The sequence below is a fragment of the Drosophila erecta genome, unplaced genomic scaffold, assembly GCF_003286155.1.
Source record: "Drosophila erecta strain 14021-0224.00,06,07 unplaced genomic scaffold, DereRS2 tig00000000-arrow-pilon, whole genome shotgun sequence".
Lineage (NCBI taxonomy): Eukaryota > Metazoa > Arthropoda > Insecta > Diptera > Drosophilidae > Drosophila > Drosophila erecta.
Genome location: NW_020825194.1, coordinates 9,923,665 through 9,943,629, shown reverse-complemented (window position 1 = coordinate 9,943,629; position 19,965 = coordinate 9,923,665). Strand labels below are relative to the sequence as shown.

The following is a 19,965-nucleotide window of genomic DNA, read 5'->3' as shown; positions in this document are numbered from 1 at the left end:
AAAGCGGCTATTGTGCGACGTGTTAGCACCCACACCTTATTCTATCCAGTGCTAATTAATTTATGATTGTTAATTATTTACTACATGCACCAGCTAATACAATTTTTTGCTTGCTCATTCCGCGGCTATTGTTGCCCGACTGGAATGTGCTCGGTAATAAATGGGCTAACCGATAAAGCAAATATTATATTAGAGCTATATATGATACTTAATAATTTGGGAAGTAAATAGCAGCTTGCTCAGTAAACGCTAGAACTTCAATTATGTTTTGTATTATCGTAGATTATAATTGTATGCTGCCACTGAAATAATGATGATAACGTCATTTCAATAATTAGTTTATTAACATGTGACAACTTTCCGGCTGAAGTATCGAATTTTTGTCAACACCATGGCCATTAATCAGGCGTATAATAAGCGACAAACATTTAGCATTTGCCATTATGATCAACACATTGAAAACATATTGATTATGATGAAGTCAAAGCTGTTCCGCCAATGGCAAAAGATGAGAAATCTGAAATCTGAAATGATGGAACGGAAATTTGCAAAAAAAAGACGCTCAAAATCGCAACAAAACTGGAGCTATCAAAGCATACATTTATCATCGAAATCTTGGTCTGCTTGGCTGGCGGCGTTGCCTTCTTTGACTTTTCAGACTTCTTTGACTTCTTTAACTTCCGATTAACCTAGACCTAGGCCGTGAAATACCATGGGGCTGTGTTACCAAGCTCATCCATCCACGTTTCGGAGACGAAGAGTCGAGCGTGGCCAATCCGCATTCAACCGTTAGCCGTGTTGGTAGTAGCCAACGTCATCCTTGCCGGCTTTGGATTCAGATTCGAACACAGCGGCCCCCAACATGGCCAAAATCATCAAGCCAAAGGTCGAACTGGCCGGGCTGAACTTCAAAGAACCATTTACTAGGCACTCAATGCGCTCGGCGTTAATTTGTCGCAAAACCTAAATGGTTCTGTATGGAACTAAATGGCATAATTACGGGTAACATAAAGCGAGTTAAAAAAAAACCCCGACGAAGGCTTCGCTGCACGTCCGATAATTTACCCAACTTAACGACTAACATAACCCAGTGCCTTTTGCCTTCGATCTCGATGGATTTCCACACGTCTATGTATCAGCGAATTGATTATGGATCTGAGGCCATCTGCGGATGGCCACCTTGACACGTTTACCACTCCGAAAACCAAATTCTTCTGGATTCTTGGCATCGTTCTGCCCGAGAATTGACTTAGCATATCAGCAAACAAACGCCGAATCAACACCTCCAGGGCCGATTAGCCGCGAACAGGTTATGCTGCTTGTAAGCATGAATGGGAATTACAAATAAACATCGCCAGCTGAGGTCATTGGAAGACAAGCCGGAAGTCCAGGAACCAACGTGGCTCATGCCTTCAATTTAGTTTGTCACAATGTAAGGCACTTGCACATTAAAGATGCCATTAAAACTTGTCTTAATTGTACGTGCTTCGCTGGTGGACAACCCGTTTGACTCCTTAGAAAATAAAAACAAAAAGTATGCAAATTTCAAACAATAGAGATGTTTATACTTCAAAGCTCTAAGGTGAAAAGGGAGCTGGGACTCCGTAGGAATAATTTATGGTAAGAAGGGGTCTCATTGGCAGGTTATTAAATCCGTTTATTAATATGAGGTTTTAGCAATTATAGGCAATAATATTTAAGTACTCACTTTTATGGCTTACTTTGCATTTAAAGGGATTAATAAAATCAACTAATAATTCGCTTCGATAAGATTTATAATTAAGTTGTAATTGTAAAGTTTGATATTGCAATTGCTTAAAGGCGTATTTCAGTAAATACGATTTCATGTTAAAAACAAAATGATTAACAAATAAAATAAAAAAGGTTTTTTATTTTCTTGAATTTTAGTTGTCTTTTAAGCTGAATATTGGAATAAATTGTGATTTATTATATATGTATAAATTTAATACATTTTCATATTTGAAATTGTTACATTTTCATATTTATATAAAAAAATTTGTTCTTCTGTGAGGGCCATTACAAATTAGAAAGTTCTGGAAATTAAGTTTTACTGCTGCAACTATTTATTCTTTATATACAAGCTTAGTAAATAGTTTATTAAGTGAGCTACAAATATTTTCCAGTTGATATGCAGAAAAAGAATTACACAATAATTGAACTATTAACTTTCTTAACTTAAACGTATAATTAAGTAAAGAGTAAACACTGCATACCGCAGCCAGATAAATTTCCATTTGCAAACAGCAAAGAGTTCAGCCACATCGTAGTGCATTGACCTATAAAAAGTTGAATTCACCCGGTGTTTCGAGCCACCGGCAACATAATCATCGGCATTCAATGTTGAATGCCAAACGGAACATGCTAAATATCGAAAAAACTCGAACGCGACTCAGTGGGCCAAGCACACACAGATACACACACGCACACTCACACCCACACATGCAAGCTAGGGGGGTTTGTGACCAACACAGATGTAGAAAAAATTGCATGCACTACGGCGCCAACTGAACGAAACTTCCGTTGTTCTATGGCTCTTTTCGGGGGGTTCGCCATTCGTTCAGTTGCCGAAGTCGGGCTCTATCTGGTATCTGGTATTTGGTAGTTGTAGTTGTGTGCCAGCCAAGTATTTTGCACAAGCGTCGTGATCGCAGCCGCTCAGGCTCTGCCAACGATTCTGCCGCTGCTCTGCTCCGGTGGCGCTGCGAAAGAGTTACTTTATCTTGTGATTGCTGAGAAGTTTTAGATTCAGTTGAGCATAAACATTCCTACGGTGTGGTGGTAGAATCCAGCCAGATCTGCGCGTCTATATCCAATTCGAATTGGGCAATAATAAACAGCGATACAGCGAGTCGAAAGTGATTTTTCTGAGCGTGTGCAGCCAATAAAGTGATTTCGATAGGCCCGAGCGCAGTATGCAACATCCTGCGGCGAGCCTCTGACCAAACGAACTGAACTGAATATTACACCCACCAAAGCCCATCATTTTGGATACTTCAAGTTTTAACTCAAGGATAATCGAGGACTGAGTCCAATACCACCATCATGAGCATGAACTACCACAACTACAACAGCAGCTCGCGATTCGAAATGGTCGTGGAGATAGCCAATATCGCGCTGGATGAGTTCAAGACCCATCACATATCGCGCAACTACACGGGCCTCGTGCAGCGGTACTACCAGCTGGTGGAAGAGGATTACGGCGGTAGGTGTCAAGTGTTCGGGTGTTTCACGAATATCTGCTGCATTAGCCGACTAAATTATAAATCCATAAAAATGACGAATTGCCATGAAATTGTCATTTTTTATGGCCTGCAAATCGTAACACAAAACCTAAATGCCAAACAAAACAAATACGAGCAGGCAAAGAAAAAAATTGTAAAACAAAATAAGAAAAGTAAAAAGACAAAGCCAAAAGCTGGGCCAAAAACTTCTAGGACAATTAAAAATGATTTCTTGTGTGCGTTTGTGTGTGCGCGCGCTTTAAATTGCGACCTTGGCAGTGTCAATTGTATTTTTGACAATTATTAACGTAATTAAAATGTATTTACATTGCTTATCTTAGACATTTTTATGAAGCGACCGTCGCCATCGACGACTTTGGCTTTGCTTTTGGTTTCCCCGTGTGCAGCTGAGCATGTATTTATTAAGTACAATAGCAGCCGGAGCACTTCGAACATGCCAATTGCCTGTAGGGCCTGCTCTTGAGTTCCGTTTCCAGAGCCACTTGCTGACGGTCCCCCATATTCACTTATTCACATTCCTGGCAATGAGAAAAGTCAGCGGTGAAAGGTCAATGGCAGGCAGGTGCAATTAAAAGCCGTGCAAATAGAGTATTTTTCGGTGGCTTAGTGTTACTAAACCAGGTATTAAAATATTACTTAGTGCTAAAGTCATGCTTACGAAGCAAAAACTTTCGGGGTTTTTGGGCATAAGCAAAAGACTTAGAACACAAACTTGAAGAAAGTAAGAGTTCCGCCTCAAGACAAAAGACTTAGGACACGAACTTGACATACTAAGTGGTTAATATTTTCCAAAATATCAATAAAATTATGTCAATACACCATTCAGAAATATAGTGTTACACCAAGAAATATTAGCTTCCACTATCATAAAATTAAATCATTTTTCTAGAAGTTTATATTTGAATTTTCGATACACTTAGTTAAGCAAATGATAGCGAGTCTCCGAACACAACAAACTCAGTGAAACAGGTCAAGAATTCCCGGCATAAAAGTGAACCCAAGCAGCCGCAAATGGAATATTTGCTGTAACTGACTAGAACTAGATGATAAATCATAACTGCTGTAGTAAACAGGCAGCGTTGTGGAAAAGTTGGTCTATTTAGAAATGCAAAGCCCCTTGTAATTAATTTCCATATAATTTCTGGGGGGTTTCTTTAAATTAGCGGTCTATGACGTCGATGTTTACTAAGATATGGAATAATTCCCTGAGCGGCATGAGCCTCGCATATTTTACTATTATTGCTCAGTGTAAAGGCGATTGTGCTGACACTTTAAACGCTGCAAGTGACAAGTTGACTTTATATTTAGCCACGATTTCATTCAGCTGGCATGGATTGAATGGCTTGGCTCAAACTAATGAAATGCAAATTGATGCTGTTTCGTCCCCTCTCTGCATTAGCATAGACGAAACCTATTGCAAATGAAATGAACAACGAAATGCGGTAATTAATTGGGATTATTTGCGGCAATATTTTACAGACCCGCGAGCAACGCGCTTTCCGCTGATGGAGCACCCGATGTTTACCTTTGGCATGGTGGCCATCTACTTGTCCTGGGTCCTGGTCATAGGACCACTTTTCATGCGCGATCGCAAGCCCTTCCAGCTGCGCCGCACCCTGGTCGTCTACAATGCCTTCCAGGTGGCCCTCAGTGGCTATATGTTCTACGAGGTGAGTTTTGATCTGGAGATTAGCATAACGTTCGTCGAACTTATATAAATCCCTTTCCGGTTTCCCCAAAACAGCACCTAATGGCAGGCTGGCTGAACTACTACAATCTGAAGTGCCAACCGGTTGACTACTCCGATAGTCCCAGCTCCAAGCGGGTAAGTGGACGCAACCGGTCATCTAAATACTAAATTAAATTCACTGTCAGATCGAAACTCGCTCATCCTCAATCAAATTTCTATTTCGAGAGGCACGCGTGGACTTAAGGAATTTATGGGCCCTATTATATAATTCGGCATTTGTCATTTGGCTGCTTGATGGTTGGTTGTTGGCTGTTGGTCGATCTTTGTTTTCGCCTCACCTTGCCGGGTTCATCTTCCGCAGTTGGTTAGCAAGTTCGTTGCCACTGTTTTGTGATGACTCACTGACTCCGGCAGACTCGAGAGCCATTTACTTGGCCCGTAAAGTTCAGCTCAAAGCCACTTTTTTGACCAGTCATAGAGCAGATATCAAACAGCCACAAATAAAATGTTTTTAATTATGCCTCCGCGACAGCACAAAGTTCACATTCAAATTTAGTGAGCATGGCAATTAAATGGTCAGCTTCTTAATCTAAATTCTGCCTCTAATGGCTTTTCGAGCAGTCATTTGTTACGCCTGCCCATCGATTGTATTCCCTTTTCCCAGGCCACTCAGCATGAACAAATAATAATTGGCAGTTTGAAGTTAAATGCATAATTTAATGGCAACTTGTTTGTGCACCACAAATGAGGCATTTAAATGTTAGTAGATTTGTAACAGAAGAAAACCACACCAACCAATCTTTCAATACTCTCAATTTGATTTAAAGATTGCAGATTGAATATAAATATTACTTTTTCCAAGTCTTAAAATGTTTTCTAGCGAAGCAGCACTCAATGGATTAATTATTGTTTATCACTTACCAAAACCCATAACCTTTTCTATAATGCAATCTTTTATTCTTGTGTTAATTTATCTAAAATCAATCGAATCTCTGTAAGAAGTATATATGACTTGCAAGCATTTAAAGCCTCCACTATTACGGTCAGAAAAATATTAGAGACTGCCACACCCTCAAGGCTGTTGTACTATTGGCTATTTTACAATCAAATTAACAGCATTTGAAGTGGCTCTAAACAGTTCGGCTTGCTACGCCGTTTGTTTGCAATTGGAATTGTACTTGTGGTCTGTTTGAGCTTTAAATCAATAGAGCATAAATTCTGTGAATTACCACTGACCACACCGGACCTTTTCCTACTCACTCATTGATCGATTTCACATCCGCAACGAAAAGCTCCAAAAAGCCAAGAAATAAATATGAAACCCACCGAGCCCAAGATACAAGTCAATAAACTCCGGCGGACCCTAGTGTCATTAGCGTCTGTCATCTAGTTTTATAGTCATTTCCATAAGTCCACGGCGCCTTAGCGAAGTCATAAAAGTCAGCATTGTTTACATTGCGCATACGCAGCGTGCGCCCAAACGTTTCACTTGCAAACAGAAACAGCAGAATTCTCGCTCGGAAAATGAAAACAAAAGTGCTTGGGCATTTCAAGCAAGTACAGAAAGAACGCGAAACGAAACGAAACTAAAGAGGCGGCGGAACGAAAACTTTGTCAATGTCATTGCGCAAGTTCTTCTTCTGCGGCTTCTACGCTAATTGGCCACGTTGCTCGGTGGGCGCGAATTGCATAACGACCTTGCTAGGTCAACCGCACTGATATCCCCCTCCTCTCCCTCCCTCTCTCAATCTCATCCGGCAGATGCTCAACCTGTGCTACCTGTACTACCTCTCCAAACTGACCGAGTTCGCCGACACCATGTTCTTCGTGCTGCGCAAGAAGTCCTCCCAAATCACCTGGCTGCACGTGTACCATCACTCGGTCACTCCGCTGGAGACATGGGTGCTGGTCAAGTTCCTCGCAGGTGAGTGGACTATAAGTGAAACCTATTTTTAAATTTGATAAATGCAGAATTTTATCGTAAGAAATGCGGTTTAGCAAGTGAATTCAATTCGAATTATTTGCTAATCGCATTTCGTTCCGGAATATTAATAGTAATTTATGTAAATTAGAAGCAGCAGACAAACATTTGTGTTTCCACACAAGCTAAACAATAATTTAAAATGTCATGCCGTTATAACAAAGAAGTATAGTCTGGATCTTGCAGTTTTCTCTTACTATAATCTTTTTTCTCATCTCCTTTTCCAGGTGGAAACGCCACATTCCCGAATCTGCTGAACAACTTTGTGCACGTGTGCATGTACTTCTACTACATGATGGCCGCCATGGGACCCGAGTACGCCAAGTTCCTGTGGTGGAAGAAATACATGACCGAGCTGCAGATCGTAAGTACCTCTAATTAAATGCGAATCAGTTCCAGCTCAGATAATGCCCGAAATCAAATGAAACTTGTTCAGAATTCTACGCTGCCGCTGGCATGTGTGAAATGTGTTTTTCGAGCATAGCATCGAAGTCGAAGTTAGTTGCTGTGGGCTAGCAATTGCCCGACTGATTTGGCCAAGACGCCGCCAAAAATCCAAGCCGAAATGCAAACCAGTTAGACCGGCAGTCGTGCCTCATAGTTAGACTTAGTGCTCGGCTGGCTCTGCCACATAAATTGGCATTACTCAGTGGGCCCAAAGGCACGCACACCATCTCGCATCCGCGGCGACCAGTTGCTATCCGTGTTTATATTGCCAAAATAAAATGTTGGCCAATGCTTCTAACTAGCCAACTGTGTCTTGCATTTGTCTAAAATGCCGAAATGCCACTGCAAAAACTAAGATTCGGCCTCCGCCAGTTTGTTTGCACTAGCGCTTAGGTTTTGTCCAAACTCTTTTTTGGGGCCAAAGGCCAATCGTTGGGGCATCGATCTTAAATTCTCGCAGGGAGATTACGCAACATTGCTAGATCCGAAAGCAAAAGTAAAACGAAACCGATGCGAATCCAGAGATTGTCGCCAATCATGTGATCTATGTCGCGGCTGCTTTCTGGTTTTTCCCATCTGATTTTTATGCTAGCCAATTTGGCATGGTATTAGATTGGCTCTTGGCTCCACATGAACGGTTCTTGCTGGCCAGTAGTTTTTCTGTGAATTGAAACTACGCATAATTGGAGTACGACAAACACATGGCGTTTTTTCAATCTTTTCTCGTTTTCAAAAGTTTCGAAATTCTCGAAACGCATGGAGATATGGCAAGTATAGTTTGTTCTGCTGGCTGACTGACTGGCCTCCTTCAAATCGAGATTCAATGCTGTAGTTGTGATTGTCGCAGCCGCTAGTTAGTGAATCGCCTTGAAGCTCTGCTCCACAGTTGAGTTGACAAACGTTCGGTGACTAACTTAAGTAGCAAGCACAGGTTTTCCATTTTAGACAGACAGTTGGGCAGGAGGCAGGCAGCCAGCAGTGGGGATTCTTAAGAAGTTAATGCGAAAATTAGGTCAATAAGCGCTAAATTGGGGGTTAATTAGTAAATCGTTTCTTTTATACTAAAACAACATTTTTTGCCAGAGCCTAGAAGCTAATCATGTTTCCAAACCCAATATATAGGCATTCAACTTGGCAATTAAAAGCAATTACATGTTTTTTAATGTCTGAAAAAGGAGGAAAGAGAAATAATTAAAAACCCAACGATTGGAAAACCTCGTGGTAATATTGCAAAATCAAATATTTTTAGGTAATACGCAGATTAAATAAACATTAACACCAGTTGCAGTCGCCGCAAGGGAGGGCTCACTGTGTTTGTAATATGGGTGTATGAAATTTAACATACGTGTAAGTCAATGGAGTGCTTAGTTTGATTGCTGTATTTGTTGTTGATATCTTTCCAATGCTTTTCGCTGGATTCTACACAGTAAAAAGCAGTTACTAGAAACATTATTAATATATTAGCCGAACTCAATAGCTTATCTGTGTAAACTAGCTGAATAGTAGAGTTTTTCTTAAGAGACATAAACCTCTAATTCCATAGCTAAAAGTTCTTGGCAACCCCCAATATTGCTCTGTGCATATCGCTGCGCTGCACTGACATACTTAATGAGTAGGCGGGTGCATCTTATGGATAATTTATGTGTCACGCCAGCAATCGCAGTTGTGATTCTACATTCTACTTTAAGTAAGTGTTGCCAATTGGCTGCGCAACCAGTCGAATTATTTCGGTTTGGTTCCGTTCCTGCTGATCAATTAGCTACCAAATGCCTGAACATACGTCGCATGCACCACATTTTAGCAAAGAGCCGGGCACAAGTTGAAGTTAAGTTCCGATTTGCCGATTGCTTTCGGCAACATAAGGTTGCAACACCGATGCCCGCAACATACGGAGGTAGGCCAATTCCACTTCCAATTCCACCAAGAGTTTCCACATTTGCGGCAACCAACCGACCAACCGACCAACCGACCGACCGATCCGACCAGTTTCGATTACATTATCATTTCGTGTTCGTTCCGTTTTGCGGCAATGAATGTCGAGCGGCGGTAGTGGTAGCGTTCACTTTTGTCCAGCACCACGACGAACTTGCCACACCAACCTGGGTGAGTGTCTATGTCGGCTATTGCGCCGACCACAACTTATCCATACTCCTATTCCTCGACTCCAAACCGGGTCTTGTGCGGCGGTCGATGGCGACCACTGGGCAGACTACTCATGCAATTTGGGTACGGCGTGTCTGGGTAAAAGTCAACAAGCCATCTATCTATCTATCTGCAGCCAGCACTTTCAATTGCCGGTGCGGCGATCCGAGTCGCCAGTTCAGATCAGTCATGTTGCAAGTGCAACTGCCTTCGGCTTTTATTATTGTTTTCCAACGCCAGTGGCCAGCACACGCGCACTCACTCTTAGTAATAATGGAATGACGTTCAATGATCTATGCCAAGATTGCGCAAAAACATTTAGCTCGAACAGTGGGTCAAACATAGACATTCCCATCCTGAATAGGAAATTTAAGAAATATACTTAAAGTAATCTTAAACAGAGTACAACATTCAAGGGAGTTAATTGTGGCAAATGTATGCTTAAAATTTAATCATTGATCGAAAAGGTCACTTTGACACAATGTGAAATGTTTAAGCCGAAACCATACACATTAAACACACCTATAAAAATTGCCAAAATGTCTCAGTGAGGGAATTGGCTAGATGACCTTACCAAAATAAGATGTCCATACTCATTAGACAAATAAAATAGATTTATGACCCATTTGGTATAGCGAATTTGAGAGGTCACACTTGAACTAGTATAAATATAATCACATGATTATTAGAACTTCTTAAATACATGCACTTAGATTAATCAAAGAAAATCCGGCACGAACCGCAAACACAACCCACGAGGTCAAACCTCTTCAAAAACGTGCAAAAATTAGCATTTAATTAGAAAGAATTTATGGAAGAAGCTACTGCTGTTGAGCTGAAACATTTGCATGCATAATGTGGGAAAACAAAGAAACGTTTTAAAACAGTTTCGATTCTACAGAAGCAGTTTACCCTCAATAATAGCGACTTTTATGAGGAAGCTGGCCATTGGACCTGCCGGACTTCCCATAAAACCCAACGTTGCTATTGCCCCACTTCCATCAATCATTTTGAGGCCCACGGTGCTCGGTGGTCGGTGGTCGGTGGTCGGTGCCTCGTGCAATGAAGCATTTAAGCGTCGACGTTGGCTTTCAACGGACCGCAAGAGGCAAACTTGGCCGGTTGCAGTTGCAGTTGCCATCTTGGCCAACATGCAGTGGTAATGGAAACCTGCATCGCTTGGCTGGCCAGCGTAATATTTTGTAGGTCACCGAAGACGGCACACTACCGAGATCGGTGCACAGGGAAAAATACTACGAGTGTTTACAATCATAATAAATAGGATGAGACGATTTGTTTTAGGGGGCAAGTATGAAAACCTCTTGTTATTGGAGGTATCCCATAAGATACGCCGCTCGTGTCATTAATCAATGTTCATTAGCTTCGGGTTTCCAGTTTATTTATACATGTTATTCTAGAATATTTCAAATTCCTTAGCATCACTTTGCCGTTCTTGAATCAAGTTACGTTTACTGGAATTTTAGACCAAGCAACTAGCCCATTGACTAGCCCATTCTTTGAGTTCTGAGTGTGTGTCTTAAAGGCTAGAATCTTGGCGCTAACGCTCTAACATTCAGTGGGTGTGGGTGCCATTAGATTATTTACGATCGAGCAAGATCAAACATCAGCGGTAACTATAAAAGCGCATAACACGCGCCAAGGGGTCGCCAGAGGCCAATCGAAGCCAGCTTGCTGGACTGGGCTAAGCATAGCTAGTCAGCAGCTACTTAACAATCTCATATCCCACTGACACTCCGGCTAATTCCAATCAATGTGCGCACATTGTAGCCGTGCTACTGAGTGCTTTTTGATTGCCCGCCCAGCTCAAGGGTGCTCCACTGCCAGCCGTTTTATTAGCCGCATTCAAAGAGCTGTAACCCGGACTGCAAAAAGTATAAGTTATGACTTGGCAGTTAGAGACCCGACTAATTGAATGACGTTACAACTTCCGTAACGAGACAAGCTCCACACAATGCCCTTCGACAGCGCCAATGAACATAGGGAGGTGGGTCAAGTTGAGCATGGAATGTGACCTGCGCCAAGGAGGCGTGTGCTCTCTTCGGAACTTTCCCAGAATTCAAGCGTAACAAGTCTGCTTGCCATATGGCTCCCACAAGCCGTCTAATATGTGTGATTAGACATGACAACGCCAATCTGATAACAATTACATCAAAGATTAGAAAACAAGGTCCAGTTGAGCAGTCCTATAACTAGGCTAAGTAATATAGAGATCGCTTTGTCGTGGGAAGAATGAAATGCATTCTTTATCGAAGTACCAAGCATTAGGTTCAGATTCTGTTCGAATCAGTAACAGAAATGTATTTAACATTTAACGAATATATGATCCGTATAACATTAATATTATTTCCCTTTTTAGGCCCAGTTCGTGCTGTGCATCTTCCACACCCTCCGCGCCCTGTTCAGCAACCAGTGCCAGTTCTCCAAGTTCATCTCGGCGCTGCTCCTGTTGAATGCCTCCATTTTCTTCTGCCTCTTCATGAACTTCTACATGCAGAGCTACAGGAAGACCAAGGCGGCGCAGCAGCTGCAGCAGCAGCAGAAGCAGCAGCAACAGCAACAACTTGATGCCACGCCCTGCAAGGCGGACGACAACAATAACACGGCGATGGTGGCGCAAAAGCTGAAAGCCAACTGAATTGAATAGCGAAAGCAGTCAGAAAAGTGCTTCCAGGGATTGCCCAACAGAGGGGGAACAAATTTGACATAAACGGACCAGATTGGTGATGGCAACGGACGGAACGGAAGTAGTTTTTGGTACAAAGGTTTCAACTAACGCTAAGCTAAGCTTAAGAGCCATAAATACACGAGCGTGCACACACAGCCACATCCACCCACAGAAGAGAGGAAGTCCGCCTGCCGATGATGGATCGATCGAGCATGGGGAACACGGGGCGTATGCGTAATTTCAATTATAACTTGATGATTATCCCCTTGCTAGCTTCGCTTGACTGCTTCGCTTTGCATCGCATTCTCGCCATCTGTGGCTGCATTCGCATGTGTAGAACCGTACAATAAACTGGGTCAATTTTCGAGATCTGCCTAATGTGTAAGTCGCCTAATTCTAGAACCTCACGAACGAAGCGCGTTTAGTTTTAAATCCCCTTAGGCTAAGTGATTATTGTAATTGTAATTGTGTATAGACGATTTGTAAATAGCCTGTTAAATGTTAATGTTAAATATTTGTAGTCCTAAGCCAACTAGTCTAACTTACAACATTCGCACGAACAAATACGGCGAGCACGAAATTAAAAGCCAAGACAAATAAAAACGAAGAAAAGATAAATAAAATTAAAACGAAAACAAAAACCAATCAAGTGAGTTTCAATTTATTCTGAATTCACAGCAAAAAAACGGAGCTGTGAATTGGCAGGGTCGTCTGTGCGGAAGAGATCAATAAATTTTAGAAACTGACAATAACGTATCAAAGTCGGAAATACCTGAACCGATTCTTTTAGGAGAATTTTGTTTTCCTCTTTCCTACATCTAATTCCGCAATTATAAATATTTGTAACCCAGTTTAAAGACTTCTTAAGCTAAATAATTTGGCGCAGATTTTATGAAATAGAATTGTAAAACGTAATTTCAAAAACAATGATAGTTATATTACAAACAAGCTGGCAACGCCGACATTAAGTTTAATAGTTGAAAAGGTCCGCGTCACCGCTAGAGGGATAAGATGTGGTCACACCGTTCTTTCGCCCCGATAGCGATAAATTATATCGAACTACTACAGGGACCGATATCATCGCATATACCGGAGCTTGTCAAACAAAAAGAAGTAAAATTAAGTTTATACCGCTAACTACGAGTAAATAAAGGCCCCCCGACAGCATGGAGCTAATGGAAGTGGACGTCGACATGTCGGCCAAGCCGAGCACATCGTCCTCCGCCAGCGGGAGCAGCATACCACTGGATACGACAGTGAATAAAAACCCACAGCCGCAGGGAAACATAATGGCTGCGGTGGGCACCAGTGGCTCAGTGACCATATCCCTGCATCCGCTGGTCATAATGAACATCTCCGAGCACTGGACACGATTCCGGGCGCAGCACGGCGAGCCGCGGCAGGTGTACGGCGCACTGATTGGCAAGCAGAAGGGCCGTAACATTGAGATTATGAACTCGTTCGAGCTCAAGACAGACGTCATAGGCGATGAAACAGTGATCAACAAGGACTACTACAACAAGAAGGAGCAGCAGTACAAGCAGGTGGGTGTGCAAGCATCTACATATGGTCCTTGATACATATGTTTTCTCCAGGTATTCAGCGATCTCGACTTCATAGGCTGGTACACAACCGGCGAGAATCCCACTGCAGATGACATTAAGATCCAGAAACAGATAGCCGCCATCAACGAGTGCCCCATCATGCTGCAACTGAATCCGCTCTCCCGCAGTGTCGACCACTTACCCCTGAAGCTATTCGAGTCCCTTATCGATCTGGTGGACGGAGAGGCCACCATGCTGTTCGTGCCCCTTACCTACACACTGGCCACCGAGGAGGCGGAGCGCATTGGCGTGGATCATGTGGCGCGCATGACCTCGAACGAGTCCGGTGAGAAGAGCGTGGTAGCGGAGCATTTGGTGGCCCAGGACAGTGCCATTAAGATGCTCAATACACGCATCAAGATCGTGCTGCAGTACATCCGCGATGTGGAGGCCGGAAAGCTGCGAGCCAACCAGGAGATTCTGCGAGAAGCTTACGCTCTTTGCCACCGACTGCCCGTGATGCAGGTGCCCGCCTTCCAGGAGGAATTCTACACGCAGTGCAACGACGTGGGACTGATTAGCTACCTGGGCACGCTGACCAAGGGCTGCAACGACATGCATCACTTTGTGAACAAGTTCAATATGCTGTACGACCGTCAGGGATCGTCGCGCCGCATGCGAGGGCTCTACTATTGATATGCAAACAGTCTATTAAAGCTTCTGAGATAAATACACATACGATGGGTGAATGCGGTTTTATTTCAGCTGCCGCAGGGCAGGCTACATACGTATACGGGTGGCATCAAGCGATATCACTTTCTTCCTGAGCTTCCAGCTCCTCTTGCTTCGTAAATTCAATTCAGATGCACAGACAACATTTCCTAGACACTAAATTAGGTAATTTCGCAGCGGAATTAGTGGTTGTAGTCGTCCAGCTTGATGCTGGCGGCGTACTGCTGCAAGAACTCCACCTCCAGCGGATGCATCTCCTTGGCGGGAATGATGAGCGAGTGCAGCGGCCCGCCCAGATCGGTGGAGCGCATCTCGAGCAGCGTGCCGACGGCGATCTGCTGCGATTCCTGGCCCACACGGGCCAGCCCGACGCACAGTGACTGCTCATTGAGCACTGTGTTCTTCTCCAGCGAGTCCTTCTTCTCCACAATGGACAGAAGCTGATGGGCCGCCTCTGCCACGGTCATGAAGCGCGGTGGCATGTACTCCTTGCGTTTGCGCATCAAGGACTCCGGCGTGGGCTCCTTCACCTTGATGTCCAGCAGGCACAGTGTGTGCATGTTGTGCAGGCGATTCAACTTGATCTTGTCATAGAAGCTGTCCGGCTTCCATGTCTCGTCCCAGTAGGGAATCGAAACGGTCTCGCCGAATTTGTACAATTGCAGGCCGCAGCAGCCCACGGCGTTCATGATCGATGCATTGTGAATGACCTTGTAGGGGATGTTCTTCTCCTTGGCGCGCAGTATGAAGTCTGTGTGTGTGGTGGCGCCAAAGGGGTCACCCACCACGAGCAGCGCCACGTCGGATTCGCCCGCACCGGCCAGGATCTCATCCGCACCCTGCTCCACCAGATCACGGTCGGCCAGCAGCAGCGGTCGTCCGTAGAACTCTTGCTGCGGGCAAAGCGTAGATGCATTGAGGGTGGGTGCTACCAGTACGAAGGCCACTCCAGATACCTACCATATCCTCAAGGCTGCAGCCCAGAATAGAGGTGTACATCTCCAGATAGACGCGACTGCATTGCTTCACTATCTCCAGACCCTTGACCGTGATGTCCTTCAGGTCGCCAAGGCCGAGGCCGATTAGGTAGAACATGCTGGGCGACTGGTGCGACTGCTCGGCCACTGCAACTCCTGCCAAATGTTATTAAAAACGCTTTTTAAATGCAGTCAACACGTGCCGTCGCGCGTTGTGTGACCGCCGCCAGAGCGCCAAAAAATACTGACTTTGCGCGAATGCACTAAAAAACGCCGAGGCAATGGCGCGCTTTTTAAAAATCAAGGTCAATCAAGCAAATTCATTTGGTACTTTATTACTACTTAACATAATATATATTTGGTTTTCTTTTTTGATCTCAGCTGTATGATACTTAAATTGTAATAATAACTGACAAATGATCTCTAAGCATTATCTGACTCTAACAGCTGGGACTCCGAATTCGATAGCTCCGAAATTTTGTAGCTGCAAAGTTGCGGGCTGTATAGGGAAAATTCTATTGAATCAACACACCTATGTATATAAAATTACGCTTTTTAAACTTACGCTGTGTTGGCTCCACGAACAACGCAGTAAGCTATGAATCGTTCAATCTGTAATTGTAAGTAATCTTTATGGAGTGGATTCCCTTACAATAAAAGTATAGAGGCACTCACCATCATTTCGAAGTCACCGTAGGCGGTAGAGCGATCCAGGCGCACCTGCTGGAAGTACTTGCATATCTCGGCACCCAGATTGTCCTTCCAATCAGGACACTCTTCGCGCACGCGTCGGGAATTGATGATCATGCTGAATGTGCGAATGAGCATAAACATGTCTGCTTGGCGTCCACTGTGTGCCAACTGCTGCCAGTTGACCGTTTTGGCCATTTCAAAAGCCTTAAGAGCCTGCAAATAAATGGCTTAGAATGCTGATTCGATCAGTTTTAAGGGCATACATATTCCTTATGGTCCAGTTGAACTGGCTCTCCTGTGTACCGGCTTATTATGGTGAGCAGCAGGGCCATAGCAATATCGTTTCCCAGCCGGCAGGACTCTACCAAGGCGGGAATCGCAGCCTGCATGTCCAGCACTCTTTCCAGGCGCTCCATTCCCATGCCATTAATGAGCTTTTCGTACAATCCACTGGCCATATAGGTCACCTGAGGAGATAAGATGTTAATATACGGAGCAGGTAGGGTGGCAGCTAGGGGAAGTACCTCCTCTGGATCCAGGGAGTCTGCCAGATGGCACACCGCATCCACCAACATGAAGCGCTCCTTCATCAGCAGAACGTTGTCCCTTTGGTACGTCATCATCATTATGGCGAGGGTAAACAGGTCCAGCAGCTGCTGCAGATTGAGTTCCAGCTGCCCGGACAAGGTGGCCATCATGCGATCTATCAACTAAGAAATTTTAAAGAATATTACTAATAGTTATTTGGTATAATGGGGATTAGTACCTGTTTGGCGTCTGTGGTTTCTGCTGCGTAGGAAAACAAGTCATTGATCGACGACTTGCACAGGAAGGATTTTATGGTTTCGTGGTCGTAGCCAAGGCGCATTTCGTCCTCTTCCAGGAAGGAATTATTCAACGATGCGACAGATACATTCATTGTATATTGGCGGCAAATAAAAAATGCGCAAAACAAAAAAAAAATACAAATAAAAAATTGAAAGAGTGACCAGGCCCCAAACGGTGGGCAAATAACTAATGAGCTACGCATTGCGCTCTATTGCAAGAGCCAACACGGTCATACTATTATTGTTGCTCCACGTGCAGCAGTTTTTATTCTTTATACTACTTTAATAAGCGATTTTAGTGAATTAACGCGATTTAAAATGCCGCCTGTTAAGAAGCCCAAGGCGCAGAAGATCGAGAAACAGAGCACGCCCAAAAAGACCGTCGATACGACCCAGAATGTGGTTTCCGGACAGGTGAGCCGCTACAAAGCCAAATGCTCCTCCAGTTGCATGGATAACCGTAAACTGCGTCCATTTTAGCTGAAGAAAAAGGTGGCCAAGGCCAGGCCGCAAAAGCCAAAGGGTCCGGAACGCGGTGTGGTCATTGTGAAGCACCTGCCCCATGGATTCTTCGAGCAGCAGCTGCGCCAGTACTTCCGACAATTCGGCAGGGTGCTCCGCGTCCGTTTGGCCCGATCTCTGCGCACCGGTAATAGCAAGGGCTACGCCTTCGTGGAGTTCGAGTACCCGGAGGTGGCCAAGGTGGCTGCCGATACCATGGACAACTACCTGATGTTCCAGAAGGTGGTGAAGGCCACCTACATTCCGCCAGAGAAGCAGACATTCAACTTATTCAGGACCTCCTTGAAGAAGGTCGTCAATAAGGTGAGTCCAACGGGGATTACTTACCATTTGCATTTCTAATACATACGTTTACTATTTTGCAGGCCGGCAAGGAAATCTATGTCTCGGATTTAACCAAAGCCACTCAGCGCAGCGTGAAAAAGCAGAACAACTGGGATGAGTCCGCTTGCCAGAAGCGCACCGTAGCCAATCTCAACAAGATGAAGAAGCTGCAGGAGAAGTACAAGGACTTGGGCATCGACTTCTCCAACTTACTGGTAGAACCAGTAAAGAAAACAGGCGCATCTACTGAGGCATCTACGAGCCAGGCAGCGGCCAAAAAAGCTGGTAAGAAACAGAAACAACCGGCGAAGAAGGTACCAACGCTGGAGGACTTGCTGGGCAACACCATCAACGAGGACTCCGATGACGAGGACTACGTCGATGCATCCGATGATGAGTCCGACCTGGACGCTGAGGAGGAGGAAGCGGATAGTGAGCAGGCCAGCGATGACAGCGACGAGGAGGAGGACCTTCCACCGCCGCCCAAGAAGAACAAGGCGAAGCTGACTGATAAACTGAAGCGCAAGCCTGGCACTGGCGGCGTGCAGAAAAGGAAAATAGCTCCGGCTGCGAAGAGCAGCAAGAATGTCGCCACCCAGAAACTGCAGCTGGCCGCAGCCAAATCGCTGGCCAAACCCTTGCCCAAGGGAAAGGCCAAGAAATCCAAGTAGTAGCTTAAAATACATTTACTATAGTTGTTAAGTAAGCAAAAACATTTTGTAAGATGAATTGTGTTAAAAAATGTCCTTGTACAAACTAAAAGGGCGTTTTGGCCGAACTGCCTTGCTGTTCCTCAAGTTTGATGCGCTTGCACTTCATGCGGCGATTTTGGAACCACACCTTCACCTGGCGTTCTGTCAGCTCCAGGGCCACTGCGATCTCGTAGCGACGCAAACGGGTCAGGTAGTTGGAATAGCAGAACTCCGCTTCCAGCTGCTTAAGCTGCGTTTTTGAAAATGCTGTGCGTTCCTTGCGATTCGTGTTGGCCCGGAGTTTGGTCGTTTGTCTTGGAAGTTCTGGACCAGTCGTCTCCTCGTTTTGTAACCATTGATCGTTGACTTCGTTGCACCAATTAGTTTCTAATTTATTGTAATCCGCGTAGGCGGAAACCTCACTGTGGCCATATACATAACTGCAGTCCGTATATCCCTCCGTTTGGTTGAGCCACGATTTAGTAATATCCTCGTAGCAATAGGACTCGTAATTGACGTTCGCGTGGGAGTTCTTCATGGCGGTTCTGTGAGCTTCTAGGGCTAAACTATTACTGAAATCCCGGATTCGGCGGAGCTGCTTTTTAAAGAGGGCGCAGAGTGTGCCAGTCCAATCTGCTTTTTCACTTAGTCGCAAATGATGTGCTGCTGATATGATAATTGTGCGCAACATCTGGACTCCGGGTATGAGTGGTTATGACACCCGCGGATCGGCTTGTTGTCTTAGCCTACGAACTGTTGTCACAACAAACCCGAATCCGATTCCTAGCCCCTTCCCCGGCGTCCGGTCAGAAACGGAAGTGGATGCATGAGTCAAGTGCTTTGTGCCACCAACTGCGGAGCTATAAAATTTGAATAGACAAACGTCGGCGAGTCGGAAGACTCAGTCGGAGATTTATCTGAAAGTCGCAATTGCACGCGTGTTTAGAGTCGATGCGGCAGATAAAAAGCGACTATTATCCCTAGATAATCCATGACAAAGTGGAGTTTGATATCATAATTAATGGCGAAGTGCGCGGCACAGAAATGGTTAAGGAATAACCTAGTTTAATAATGCACACTTTTATTCACATATATATTTTTATGAAATGAAAAAGAACCTGTTTTGCGTACTTTTTTGGTTCTTCCAAATAAATCCTCTAATTATCAGGAAATAAAAATTAGGTACTTTTGATTTAACCGCCCATATTTTAAAACAAAAATAGTGTTGAAAACTCCTTGTTAGTTTTAGGCAACCTGTTAAATGTTGCCAGACTGTCACATTGCAACGGTCATTCGGTGATATCTGCTGGATATCTCTATGTAAATTGTTGTTCGTTTTGATTAAATCATATATGGTTTTTTATGTTTTTTGTCAGTCAATAAATACCATATAATATTTAACAAGTATACAACTAGTTTGAATAAATCTATCGATAGTCGGAAAT

The 19,965-nt window shown here is 44.1% G+C and overlaps 6 protein-coding genes across 6 annotated transcripts; 3 read left to right on the top strand and 3 right to left on the bottom strand.

Moving 5' to 3' along the window:
* The first annotated feature begins 2,682 nt into the window (after window positions 1–2,682).
* Window positions 2,683–12,845, top strand: LOC6555115 (elongation of very long chain fatty acids protein 1). The gene is made up of 6 exons (XM_001982221.3): window positions 2,683–3,223; window positions 4,743–4,933; window positions 5,008–5,088; window positions 6,715–6,877; window positions 7,162–7,298; window positions 11,901–12,845. Exons 1-6 carry the CDS (start codon window positions 3,064–3,066, stop codon window positions 12,177–12,179), a joined length of 1,011 nt encoding a protein of 336 aa, XP_001982257.1. The 5' UTR covers window positions 2,683–3,063; the 3' UTR covers window positions 12,180–12,845.
* Window positions 12,846–13,236: 391 nt separating this feature from the next.
* Window positions 13,237–14,491, top strand: LOC6555114 (COP9 signalosome complex subunit 6). The gene is made up of 2 exons (XM_001982220.3): window positions 13,237–13,753; window positions 13,805–14,491. The coding sequence occupies exons 1-2, from the start codon at window positions 13,376–13,378 to the stop codon at window positions 14,447–14,449; spliced, it is 1,023 nt and encodes a 340-aa protein (XP_001982256.1). The 5' UTR covers window positions 13,237–13,375; the 3' UTR covers window positions 14,450–14,491.
* On the bottom strand, window positions 14,490–15,703 carry LOC6555113 (diphthine methyl ester synthase). The gene is made up of 2 exons (XM_001982219.3): window positions 15,446–15,703; window positions 14,490–15,378 (listed from the first exon to the last, which is right to left on the bottom strand). The coding sequence occupies exons 1-2, from the start codon at window positions 15,578–15,580 to the stop codon at window positions 14,668–14,670; spliced, it is 846 nt and encodes a 281-aa protein (XP_001982255.1). The 5' UTR covers window positions 15,581–15,703; the 3' UTR covers window positions 14,490–14,667.
* Window positions 15,704–15,794: 91 nt separating this feature from the next.
* Window positions 15,795–17,175, bottom strand: LOC6555139. The gene is made up of 6 exons (XM_001982218.3): window positions 16,922–17,175; window positions 16,680–16,865; window positions 16,419–16,622; window positions 16,138–16,368; window positions 16,028–16,074; window positions 15,795–15,961 (listed from the first exon to the last, which is right to left on the bottom strand). Exons 1-6 carry the CDS (start codon window positions 17,072–17,074, stop codon window positions 15,886–15,888), a joined length of 897 nt encoding a protein of 298 aa, XP_001982254.1. The 5' UTR covers window positions 17,075–17,175; the 3' UTR covers window positions 15,795–15,885.
* On the top strand, window positions 17,158–18,625 carry LOC6555138 (MKI67 FHA domain-interacting nucleolar phosphoprotein). Its single transcript, XM_001982217.3, has 3 exons — window positions 17,158–17,396; window positions 17,463–17,807; window positions 17,870–18,625. The coding sequence occupies exons 1-3, from the start codon at window positions 17,301–17,303 to the stop codon at window positions 18,497–18,499; spliced, it is 1,071 nt and encodes a 356-aa protein (XP_001982253.1). The 5' UTR covers window positions 17,158–17,300; the 3' UTR covers window positions 18,500–18,625.
* Window positions 18,504–19,297, bottom strand: LOC6555137 (homeobox protein Hox-D9). Its single transcript, XM_001982216.3, has one exon. It carries the CDS (start codon window positions 19,209–19,211, stop codon window positions 18,585–18,587), a length of 627 nt encoding a protein of 208 aa, XP_001982252.2. The 5' UTR covers window positions 19,212–19,297; the 3' UTR covers window positions 18,504–18,584.
* Window positions 19,298–19,965: the final 668 nt, after the last annotated feature.

Excerpts from the sequence above, each read along its gene's own strand:
- LOC6555115 (XM_001982221.3), top strand. The coding sequence starts at position 3,064 with ATGAGCATGAACTACCACAACTACAACAGCAGCTCGCGATTCGAAATG. Across the intron at positions 4,934-5,007 it reads GTGGCTATATGTTCTACGAG|CACCTAATGGCAGGCTGGCT; the intron begins GTGAGTTTTGAT and ends TCCCCAAAACAG. Across the intron at positions 7,299-11,900 it reads ACATGACCGAGCTGCAGATC|GCCCAGTTCGTGCTGTGCAT; the intron begins GTAAGTACCTCT and ends TTCCCTTTTTAG.
- LOC6555114 (XM_001982220.3), top strand. The coding sequence starts at position 13,376 with ATGGAGCTAATGGAAGTGGACGTCGACATGTCGGCCAAGCCGAGCACA. Across the intron at positions 13,754-13,804 it reads AGGAGCAGCAGTACAAGCAG|GTATTCAGCGATCTCGACTT; the intron begins GTGGGTGTGCAA and ends TGTTTTCTCCAG.
- LOC6555113 (XM_001982219.3), bottom strand. The coding sequence starts at position 15,580 with ATGTTCTACCTAATCGGCCTCGGCCTTGGCGACCTGAAGGACATCACG. Across the intron at positions 15,379-15,445 it reads GCTGCAGCCTTGAGGATATG|CAAGAGTTCTACGGACGACC; the intron begins GTAGGTATCTGG and ends CTTTGCCCGCAG.
- LOC6555139 (XM_001982218.3), bottom strand. The coding sequence starts at position 17,074 with ATGAATGTATCTGTCGCATCGTTGAATAATTCCTTCCTGGAAGAGGAC. Across the intron at positions 16,623-16,679 it reads ACTCCCTGGATCCAGAGGAG|GTGACCTATATGGCCAGTGG; the intron begins GTACTTCCCCTA and ends TTATCTCCTCAG. Across the intron at positions 16,075-16,137 it reads ACGGTGACTTCGAAATGATG|ATTGAACGATTCATAGCTTA; the intron begins GTGAGTGCCTCT and ends TTACAATTACAG.
- LOC6555138 (XM_001982217.3), top strand. The coding sequence starts at position 17,301 with ATGCCGCCTGTTAAGAAGCCCAAGGCGCAGAAGATCGAGAAACAGAGC. Across the intron at positions 17,397-17,462 it reads AGAATGTGGTTTCCGGACAG|CTGAAGAAAAAGGTGGCCAA; the intron begins GTGAGCCGCTAC and ends CGTCCATTTTAG. Across the intron at positions 17,808-17,869 it reads TGAAGAAGGTCGTCAATAAG|GCCGGCAAGGAAATCTATGT; the intron begins GTGAGTCCAACG and ends ACTATTTTGCAG.
- LOC6555137 (XM_001982216.3), bottom strand. The coding sequence starts at position 19,211 with ATGTTGCGCACAATTATCATATCAGCAGCACATCATTTGCGACTAAGT.